Genomic DNA, 11788 nt, shown 5'->3' with positions numbered 1-11788 from the left:
TTGAAGGAGTGTCAGTGTAACTTGAACATGTATGTACAATAATGAAACTTTCCCATCATCTGAAACATGGAGGATAGAAGATAAAGGGAAAGATGTAACTTATTGTGATCTATACTTTTATACACAGTACTTCTACTGAACAAGGGTGATCTTATGTGACTTCTGCATCTTATCTGTATATCATCTTTTTTTTTTTTAATGAGTACAGTATAAAACTCTACTGTACATCAGTTGTCACCAGTCCTGTCAAATCTGCCAAGCGGCCCCTCAGATACGCTCACTGACTTCCTGTCACACAGTTGGAAACCATCGCTTTATCTGTAATAATAGGATTAGTATTTGAACTTGTAGGGAGGATACATTACAATGTCTTGTAAGCGGTGACAGAAAAACTCGAAAGATGAATTGGTTTCGTGACCCCCCCCAACAAAAAAAGTCTCTGCAGCTGTGAGGCTGGGGAGGGCGGGGGGTGAGGCTGGGGAGGGCGGGGGGGGAGGGAGGGAGGGAGGGAGGGAGGGAGGGGGGGTGCTTGCCCAGCCAACAATCGGTCAAGCTCGGGGCAGGTCGTGCTCGTGGCCTTCAGAGCAGGGCTGCTGCATCTGCACCACCACAGTCTCTACGGTGACCTCTTCCTCGCTGTCGCTGCTGTCCAGCTCGTCGTCCTCGTAGTCCGAGGACTCCTGGTCCTGCTCGGAGCGCGACGCTCCTGACATGGTGCCGAAGGAGTGTGCGCTGGTGGAGGCCAGCGAGCGCAGCAGAGGGGTGCTCTCCGACACCTCCTCGTTCTCTTCAGGGCCGCTCTCCCCCTCCTCTGAGTCGGAGTCAGAGTCACCGTGCGAGGGGACCACTTTCTGCTTGCACACCGGACATGTCTTCTTAGTTTTGGTCAGCCAGGGGTCCACACACTTACTGTGGTAGGCTACAGACAAGGGCACAATAAGCAGAAAAGGTTGATCATATTCTGATTGAACAGAAATTTAACAACCCGTTTAAGCGTGAAAAGACCCCATGTCATTTTCTTGTACTTAAAGTCTTGTTACATTTTCTTTTTTTTTTTTTTTTTTTTTTTTTTTTTTTTTTTAAAGGTCCCATGACATGTTGCTCTTTGGATGCTTTTATATAGTGGTCCCCTAATACTGTATCTGAAGTCTCTTTCCCAAAACTCAGCCTTGGTGCAGAATTACAGCCACTAGAGCCAGTCCCACAATGAGCTTTCCTTAGGATGTGCCATTTCTGTGTCTGAGGAGGAGAGAGCCCCCCTCGCAAGGTGGAGGGTGTGGGTGTGGCCTTGACCAACTGCCACTTTGCTCGTTTGAAAGCCATGATGACTCTCTCTTTCTCATGGGTGGGCAAAATTATCTGGGCGGGCAAAGCAGAGAAAGGGGAGGTCTTTGTGACCTCATAAGGAATAAGATTCCAGATCGGCCCATCTGAGCTTTCATTTTCTCAAAAGGCAAAGCAGGATACCCAGGGCTCGGTTTACACCTATCACCATTTCTAGCCACTGGGGGACCATAGGCAGGCTGGGGGAACTCATATTAATGTTAAAAAACCTCATAAAGTGAAATTTTCAATTTTCATGCCATGGGACCTTTAATTTAATTTTCAATAAATCCAATGAGAAGATCAAAACAATCAATTCATCTGACTACCAAATATTGCCTGTGTAGCCAAAGCCTGACGTAGCTTATTTCTCTGTACCACATGAGCACTGTAGTTTATTTTGAGTGGATCATAAACATACCATCTGTGGCTGAAAATAGTCCCCAAGAAATTCACTGTGCACTCCAGTTTGAGTTTGTTAACAACTTCAGTGACCAGCTGCTATGGAAAAAGATTGTTTTCCCCTAAACTAAAAATACATATCAGTGACCAGTTTTGAAAGATGTGTCTTAAGCACATACAGGGCCCTATCTTGCACCCGGCGCAGTGCAAAGCCTGACGCAAGCGTCTTTGCTATTTTAAGACCGTCCAGGGCCCGCGTCGTTTAAACAGCAAATGCAGGCGCACCCATCTTTGCGCCCATGGGCGTGCTGGTCTTACAGGGAGGAGTGTTCAGGTGAATTCTTGGCATATTGCTATCTTGAGGCAGCGGGAAGTGATCGCACCATTGACCAACAAAAACCTGGTCTAAAGTCAATAGCACAGCATTTCATTGTTATTTTAACGGCACATTATTAAAATGTGCCTAGGCTCGTGCACAGCACGCGCACACTATGCTTGTTGCACACACAGGGACGCGCAGCAGCACACAAACATGCAAATGATAAAAAATAAAAATATTACGGTGTAAATCCGCCATCATAATAGCAATGCGCCATGGTACAAATGCGCCTGGCATTTAAAGGGAATGGGAGATGACACTGAGTGGTTTATTGCATGTTACGCCCAAAACACAACTATGATTAATTAAGACACTACTGTAAGTACAACCCTTCTGAACCAATGCGCCCGGCGCACGGACCCTTTTTTCCGCCGTCAAACTAGCAAAAGTGGATTCGGACACGCCCTAAACGCGCCTGCGACAGGCGCTTTACGCCGTGCCCTTAGATCGTTAAAATAGGGCCCATAGGCTTGTGGGTGTTTTGTTATTTTCATGGGATTTGTTGACAATGTCATGAAGGGAAAGCATTTAATCAGTTGTGTGGGTTTGTCTTGGTGTGTCATGAGCCTAAAAGTGCAGAAGTGTTCAGACTCACCATGAGAACATGGCAGGACTCGGAGTTTATCACCTTCTTCATATTCGTCCAGGCAGATGGCGCACACATCATAGTTGTCCCCTGTGTCAAAAAGTAATTAAAGTAATGCATGAAATGAGGGCTAATAACAGTAATTAGTTTCAGTAATTGCATGGCTCATCTTGGATTACATCACATTGTACTGTGTAGGTAAAAGTGAGAAGACAAGTGCCATAGGTTGGGGATATGAGGCCATTATTAGTCCACAGACGATGAAATGGTTATTTTTATGGTTTTCCTGAAGGTCATTGGCATCAGGTGGGTCCATGACGTGTCAGGCAATTAGGAACTCCAGCTGCTTCATGGGTCTAATTTCCTTAAATTCTTTAAATTGTGACACTTTTCCAAATATGTCCCGGCACTCACCCGTCCAATCCTCAGCCTGCAGGGAGAATAACTGCTAAACCGCCAGCACTGCATTTCTTGAACGTTGCAGGAGGTGCAAAGTCTTCCTGTGCACTAAAAGCTCAGGAATCTATCAACGCACTCCCTTTCAAATTCCTCAGCGTTCTTCTCATTTTCCTTCCCTTCCTCTTCCCTGCCCGGACTGAAGGGAGGGGGGGGAGCAGGGCTGTGGGTCGGTGTGTTTATGTAAGCTCTAAATGAGCATGTTTTCCCCGACTGGGCTCTCTGTGTCTGTGCCAGGGCTGCATGTGACCGTATAAGGATGGGGAGTCACATCGACCAGCCAGCCCCCCCCCCCCCCCCCCTTCCTCCCACCACCGCTCCTCCTCTTCCTTTTCTCAGTGAGCGTCAGCAACTTCAACTCAAGGAGATGTTTATAACTTTGCTCCCTTTTCCTCTTCACACCTTTAGCTCGGTTTCTTCCTCTCCCAAACATCAGCCTCGCTATCATCCCCATCTTTTTTTTTTTTTACCCAACATTCAAATTTCTTTTTTTTCTTATTATATATATATATATTTTGTTTTTTACATAATCCGAAGCAAGGCTCCATATTTTCCTTTCTTCCTCACTCTCCCAGGCCAGTGCCGGACAGTCGGGGTGAGGGAGCAGGAACGTTTGTGCAGGCATGGATCCAGTATACACTCAGGAAATGCTGAACTGTGGCATTTACTGAGCTATTCTGAGTGAAGCAGACAGAAACGCGTCAGTGACTTTTTGAACCACAAACACCGCAAAAGATTTTTTTTTTTTTTTTTACCAACTTGGGTCTTACTGTTGTAGTTCTGGCCACTATTTCTAAAAGGTAATAATAACACTGCCTGAATTAATACAGTAGGTGAGATCTGGCAATGCCGCAACATCACTACAAAAATAAATCAAAATAAATAGGAGCAAGAAACATGAGCGATCAGACCCCCAGGTTAGCCAAAGGTAATCTTTCCACACTGTCTTGTAAACAGCCATCACAGTTCACTGACTTTGGTTTAGTGTACTTGCAGCTCCCTGGGTCCAGGCCATTGTGTTGTGTAAAGCTTCAGGTTTGGATTTAGTTATTTTAAAATTTCATTTTTTCAAAAACCTCTCTCTTTCTCTCTCTCTGACTGTGCATCGGCATCAATCACTGTGCTGCGAGAAGATACTCAATGTCCAGTGGGAAGAGCAAAGGAGAAAAGGTGTAGCCTGTGTTACATTAGCCTGGCGAGCTAACGCCAATAATACATGTGTACTTTCACTGAACCTGCCCAACAGGATGTTTGATAACTTAACATAATTCAACAGATGTGTGCCTGTTGAGTGCGAAGCCTAAAAGAAAATGACTCAAACCAGCTCAGTGCTCTGTCCGGTGTCCAGTGAGAAACATGCAGCGCAGCGTTCTGCAGAAGAACATAATTCACAGTCTGGTCCGCTTCTCATGGAACAAATTACACCATTCCTACTGATCAAAGAGCCGGCTGTGGACGTTATCCACTCCTCATATTTAGAAGCTCTTACCAGAGATCAGCTTCAGTAATGTCATTACTGTGACCTGCACACGTGAGCTGAGATTCACTTTCATGAGTCTCACAGGTACAGAACATGGGTCAAGAGCAGCAAATGTTAAAAAAGAAAATAAAGGTATTTTCGTATAAGAACTGTCAGTTGACTGAATGCAATAATAATAAAGTATGGTTTTTTTTGAGAGAGAATAAACCAAATATTGAAACCGGTATAAATTAAATGCATGCTCAGCAAAAGCAGGACATACTGTATGTGAAAAAAAAAAAAAAAAAAAAAGTCTTAATATATTGTGTGCTTTTTTTGGTGTTTTGAGTTAAGTCCGCTTCGAAGAATTTCTCGAGGCCAATAGAAAACATGTTTAGGCAAAGTATACACTTTTCAGATGCGGGGAATCCCTTACATTGACGTTTTGGGGCCAGTAGCACATCTTAAAAAGGACTCGCAAGCCAGCGCAGCTCTTCTCCCCTCTTTTTTCATTAATAGGCCAGCCTGCCAGCATTCCTGGCTCTCGGAGAAACCACGCTGTCCTACTGAACTTCAGATGAGCAGTGAATGTGCGTAGCAGAGCGAGAGTGAGTGGGAGAATGAAGGAGAGGGTGACAGAAAATTGAGTATAAAAAAAGAAAAGAAACTGCGCTTCTGCACAGTTTGACACTGGTTGAGCCAACCAGACAAGGGTTAGTACTGAGGCCAGTGAACTAAGAGACAGAAAGAGCTCCTCTGTACTGACATCAACATGCCTCACACACAGACACTGCAGCTGCTCTGTTCTCTGGGTGTGTGTGTGTGTGTGTGTGTGTGTGTGTGTGTGTGTGTGTGTGTGTGTGTGTGTGTGTGTGTGTGTGTGTGTGTGTGTGTGTGTGTGTGTGTGTGTGTGTGTGTGTGTGTGTGTGTGTGTGTGTGTGTGTGTGTGTGTGTGAGCCCGGCTCCCTGCCTATGGTTTGGAAGTGGAAAGCCGCGGAGTGGAGGGATGGAGTGACTCATCATTAGAGGGAGGGATCACACTGCAGTTAAGGGGTCAGAGGGAGAGTCCAGCATCTCTAATGAATGGTCTAAAACAATCCCCCTCAGTTTCCTCAGCCTGTTTTAAGTTAACTGTGTGTGTGTGTGTGTGTGTGTGTGTGTGTGTGTGTGTGCATTCACAGTTTGTGGCTTTAACGTCTGCTAGACGCCAGTTGCTGGCGAAACTCGCCACCCAGAGGGCCAAAACTCACTGTCAAACGTCAGGCTTTCAGCCTAAGTGGGGATGACGCAAGGCTCTGAAATAAAACCAGAGCGTAAGTCAAGTTAATGGCAGAGCGGCGCTGTATGCTGACAGCTGTGGCAGCTGGTATTACATAATCCTGTACATTGACACAGATCTTATTTTGCATGCTGCTGCTCAGACTGGTATTGTGTAAGAATTACACGGGTACCATGGTTGTCATTAAGGCATTGTGCACCATCCATAAAGACTGCCTTTGTGTTAGCTAATTTTCATTTCAGCCTGTGCACCCCCTTATCCATCCATGCAGGTCTGACATTATCCAATGCCTAACGCCTACCATCACCATCTCTGGCCCAAATGTATACAAGAACTGTCGGGTGGTTAAGTATTAAAGTTATAAATGAAATACACGCTCAACAACAGCAGAAGCAAGAAATATGTGAAAACAACGCAATAAAAAAGCATGTCTGACCAAGTGTTTGCAGAGTTGATGGGTTTGATTGGTGGGCAGATACACTACATTAGCAGACAGGCATCCTGGCAGCACAGCAGCAGCCGAGGCAGTGGCAGATCAGCTGGTTAACATCTTCCTGAGGTGACATCACTGACTCAGAAAAGACATCACACCATGTTGCATTTATAAACTCTCCTGCCTCTGAAACGAACCTATGCAGTACAGGGGTATTCGAACGTTAGGTTGTAAAAAGAAGCATGAAAGTGATCTCGGTTATGCCGCTTATTGGTTTCTGATCACGTTGTGATCTATGGATTTGCATTGGCGGTTACTGCGCCAAGAAAACTCAAATTTGGACAAAGATGGCAGAGCCTTGGTGAAGCTGAGGAGGGACAAGCAAGCATCAATCAATACGGCTATAGAATAGCAAAACTGAATTTTTCTTTTTTTTTTGAAAGTAGTAGTACAGATATACATGAGAAAAAGTGAAATAAGCTAATGCCACTGATAAAATGTATTGTATCTGTATTTCAAGAGCAAAGTTGGGAGTCTTGGAGCCAGCATCTTGTGGCCACTGCAGCTTCAGACATTTGCACAACAGCTTCAACATGCAAAGTTGTGGATTGCAGCTTTAAAAGCAACACTAACACAGCATCACAGTGCTCCTGTTCACTATGGCTGCGTCTGCTCAAAGCCCCCAGAGTCCAAGCTCAGCATTATCTGTTGCAGCAGAGGCCAGGGGCACTATTAGGCATACTTCCCACTCTGTACTGTACTGTACACACACACACACACACACACACACACACACACGCGCACGCACGCAAGCACTCTGAACCCCATGTTCAAGCAGCAAGTCTTAAGCGTTACAGTGACTTGTGTGGCACTGAGCGCCCTTAAACTAATGCTACAGCTAAAAAAATCCTTGTGTCACAACATGGGGTTTATGGGGGGAGAGACAATCAGCATGCGGTTAACAATGACCACTATTCTAAAGAGCTACTGTAACAGCAGCTTTGTGATTCTAGCTCTTCATTTTTAGCGTATATATGAACAGTGAGCCTTGGTATTATTGCCAGTCCACGTTTTGAAGACTGATTTCGCTTCAATAACATTGTGGGACTCCAGATCAAGAGATTTTTTATTCGACACGTTCTTCTTCCTTGTCAAAACCTGGCGCCTACTTTACCCACAATGCAACGCAACCGCAAATGTTCAGACGCAGATTTGGGTGTGTAATGCTAGAGGGGCTAATGTAGCCTTGAGTCACTAGCTTTACGTATAAATGTGGAGCAGGCTACAGAGGCCTGGTGAGGTCACTCCTTTCATTTATCATTTTTTGAACTTCTTCAGACCCAGTTCATTTGATCAGACTTCGTGGAGCTGCCTTACAAGGCTTTATGCAACTTTATTTCCACATATGCAGTACTACTTCCTGAGACCTGTAAGCACTTACCCTTTAAGTGACTGTAGATGACCTTCTGGTATAAACACACAAAGTTATCAAAAACAAGTCATTGAAACCATGGTTATGTTTAGTAAAACCTTTTTGGCAACTAGTACATCAGCCATTATCCAGCTGTTGAGCTCATTTCTATGACACTACACGGATAAAAAATAAAAAATAAATAAATAAAAAAGCTCTTCCTGTTATTAGAGGTCTTACTCTGACACTGTTGAACAATAAAGGGCATTGGACAACAGAGGCAGTGTCCCTACTGTTACAGCCCTCCCATGCTCAAACCTTTGCTAAGCTAGCCTTGCTCCAGAGTGCAGGGCTTAAAAGGTGATTAGGTAGAGATTTGGTGTCCCCTTCCTGTATCGCCAAGCGCTCTGACTCAGCTACCGGGAGCGCAGACGCCGCCCCGGAGGCCGTTTCCTGGACATCTGAACTCCCTGTAGAGGCCAAGGTCGACTGTAGCGGTGCCTGGTGGAAACCCTGAGTCAGAGTGGGCACGGCCACCACAGCGCACAAACCACAGAGCCTGACGTGACAAAAACAGCTATCTGAGTAACACATGCTGCTTTTAGCTGGTGTGTTGCACGCACACACACACACACACACACACACACACACACACACACACACACACACACACACACACACACACACACACACACACACACACACACACACACACACACACACACACACACACACACACACACACACACACACACACACACACACACACACACACACACACACACACACACACACACACACACACACACCTGTTTCTGCCAGGCGGGGAGGAGCAGCTCGACTCATAACCCCCTTAATTAGCAGCTTTGCAAGGGGTCTACTTATCATGCACCACCCGTAGTCTGTAAAGCTCCCCGGTGTTCCCCTGCACAGCTGATTGTAGTCACGGGCTTTCTAGTCTGCACAAAACAGCTGCCGGAGGAAACACAGCCGGCACAAAACCCTCTAAATACACAGACAAAACTTACTTGACCATAGCACAAAGCGGATTTGCATCGCAAAACAATGTTATAGCCTGTCTGACCCTTGTACCGAGACAGAGGGGAAGGCCAGAGGTAGAACTCTAAGAAAGCTTCAAAAGTTTCCACTCAAATTCTCAAATTCCCACAAAGATATAGTATTTACCTTATCTATCTTACTGTCCTTACATACCAGCAGCACATACTGTACATCCTCTCAACACGTCTGAGATAAAAAACTGAATACACCTAACTTTCATCCCCCGTCAGGCCTCTGGCATGACTGAGACTACATTCCAAACCTTCAGTCATGTGTCCAGTCACAACAGAGAGGAGCTCTAATCTGCCACGGAGGGCTTTGTGGAAAAATCAAGTCCATATTAATCCGATTAGCTCCAAGGTGCAGAGCTCCAGGGCGGAATGATGTGTCGTAATGTATTGATGACATCTCTCTACTGGGCCAAATCATGTGAGAAAGACCAGCGTGGTAGAGGAGGAAATAACAACCCTACAGACGCTAAGGTCAAAGTTGAGAGCCGAGATACAGCTGACAAAGACGAGGTGAACATTTTACTACTGAATTACTACCTAAACAAACGGGCCCTACATTTACAGTCAAATGCCCAAGGTTTATTTCCCGTAGAGTGTATACTGTAAATGACTGAAATTATACAGTCACAGGCAGTGTTGGGAAAGTTCACTTTCTACATGAACTAGTTCAAAGTCCAGTTCACAAATTTTAAAATGAACTAGTTCAGTTCATACTTAAAAATTTTGAACTAAGTTCACAGTTCCAAAAATGTAGTTCATAGTTCTTTTTTCCATATGTTGCTTCAGTTCAATGTGCCGTTTCAGGTTTGCTGTGGATGTGACTGAAGTGCGGATTTTCTTTTTGAAAGCCGGCGGGCAAAGTTTGCACAGAAATGTAAGATTTTTCCAGTCCTCACCGACCTTGTCATAAAACTTGTTTAAATGATCATACGACGCCTCCTTGCTGCTGTCGCCTCCACGCTTCTTTTTGTTTTGATGACACATGCAGCCGTGCCACACTGGTGGCTGGTGTTGCCAGATTGGGTGTTTTTTCCGCTACATATTAAGGCCTGTTTATGGTGTGTTTTAGCCCTGTTTTCGCCTGGAAGGCTCTATAGAAATCTGGCACCCTATTGAACGAAGTTAAACTGAGAGAGCGTGCCGTTCACAGACACCAGAATGAACGAGTTCACAGTAACGTTCATCAGGCAGTAATACGGTACGTTCAGTTCATGTTCGCCCCAAAATATGAACGAGTTCATGATCTACCGTTCAATGAACGCATTCAGGCACAACACTGGTCACAGGTAATCAAGATGTTTGAGGATGCCTCCATACCTTTCTTGTACTTGTGGATGGGAAGTTTCTTTAGCTGATCTTTGCGCAGGCGGCTCCTCCGAGCCCGGTGTCGATCCTGGACAAACTTGGTGATCTAGGAACAATGGAAAAAGAATCCTTTTAAAATCAGTACACAAAACACACAGACACACTTTCTTGTCCAGGTGCTGGGTTCGAAAAACTGTGACTGTGATTCCTGTCACATTTGGGAAAGTGTGATTTTTTTAGCCCAAATTGAATGCCAGATGTCAATCTGGTACCGGACGGAGAGCCAATCTAAACTCAAAATGTTTTCCTTTTGTAATAAAGTAGAAATGTTTTTTTTATATATATATATATATATATTATTCTTTGGGCTTTTTTGGCCTTTATTTCATAGAAAAGCTGAAGACAGGAAAGGGGGAGAGAGGTGGGGGGGGAGGGGGGAGGCTGACATGCAGCAAAGGGCCACGGGTCGGACTGGAACACGGGCTCTGCGGTAAGAGCTGAACCTTACTAAATGGGGCGCATGCTCAACCAGGCGAGCTACCAGGGCGCCCCAAAAAGTAGAAAGAAGTGGTTGCGAGTCCTCAGGAGGAGGCAAAAATCATTTAGAATACCAGCCATGTTCAGTCATCAAATTTACATAATTACAATCAAGTAAAATGATACTATGTGCCTTTAAATATGCTCTATAGTTCAAACGAAGATTTACCATAAAAACAACGATGAGGATGAGGCAGATTCCCACAATGATGAGAAAGGGGATCAGGTAATATTCCAGCGGCAGGCTGAAGTCTGGCATGAGGACCACATGTCCCCTAGAAAAACAAGCAGAGCCATTGTTGTTGGCATGTAATACAAACAGACACAGAGGCAGCATTTCATTACGGCTCATCATTTTGACTGCAACATTTGCAACACTGCAACGAGATTTATTTCATTCAAAAACGGCCGCGTGACATATACAAGGTCCTCTATCAACATGATGCTGTTTCACAGTATTAGTTAATGTGGTCTGCTTCTTTTCACAGAACTCCTTCTACAGCAGAAATATCTCTGCACCAGTCAGATTTGTAACAGCCAACTTGGTCCACACTGACAAAACTCTGGCAATACCATGTTTGGTGTTCATTCCACTGCAAAAGACTTGGGAATAACACTCATGTATTTGGATGGTATCTGACAAGCGCACGCATACACACACGCGCGCACACACACACACACAACATTATTAGATCAAACTCGTATGGGAGCAGCTGTACAGTTTTAGGTGAAAAGCAGCCATCTCTTCACAATGTCACACTGCCTGAGGAGAAAAACCTGCTTCTATTTATTATTGATGGGCAGAAAAATTAGATTTGAGTTTAGATAGACTTACCCTTTGTCATACGTGAAGTCTTCTTTCAGAGAGGTGGCAGTCACCTCGCTCACAAACATAGAGGGAATATCTATCTGCTTCATGACATCCACTAAAAAGGGAAACAAAAACAACTCTTTAAACATTGCTGTATATTAATGCCTGAATCCGTCTCAAGCTGACTTTAAAAATCAAAGTCCTGTTAGAAAGACTTGTTTGTAGCACACTAAGAAACTAAAAGAACGTTCTTAAATTGTCACGATTTGACAAAAAACCTACCACTTACTTACAAGGTCCACTTACTTCCTTTCTTTGGAGGTTTAACCATATCAGT

The 11788-nt window shown here is 44.6% G+C and overlaps 1 protein-coding gene across 2 annotated transcripts in view; it reads right to left on the bottom strand.

The window, feature by feature from the left end:
• Positions 1–510: 510 nt before the first annotated feature.
• rnf13 (ring finger protein 13) overlaps positions 511–11788 on the bottom strand; it is a 49560-nt gene continuing 38282 nt past the window's right edge. For both annotated transcript variants that reach the window (XM_028588381.1, XM_028588382.1), the window contains exons 6-10: positions 11476–11566; positions 10810–10915; positions 10116–10209; positions 2700–2780; positions 511–919 (exon numbers count right to left, since the gene is read on the bottom strand). In XM_028588381.1, coding sequence (XP_028444182.1) covers positions 549–919; positions 2700–2780; positions 10116–10209; positions 10810–10915; positions 11476–11566 — 743 coding nt within the window. In that variant the 3' untranslated portion in view covers positions 511–548. The remainder of the gene's footprint in view (positions 920–2699; positions 2781–10115; positions 10210–10809; positions 10916–11475; positions 11567–11788) is intronic.

The sequence above is a fragment of the Perca flavescens genome, chromosome 9, assembly GCF_004354835.1.
Source record: "Perca flavescens isolate YP-PL-M2 chromosome 9, PFLA_1.0, whole genome shotgun sequence".
Classification (NCBI taxonomy): domain Eukaryota; kingdom Metazoa; phylum Chordata; class Actinopteri; order Perciformes; family Percidae; genus Perca; species Perca flavescens.
The sequence above is the reverse complement of the archived record's forward strand: the minus strand, read 5'-3'. Positions and strand labels throughout refer to the sequence as shown.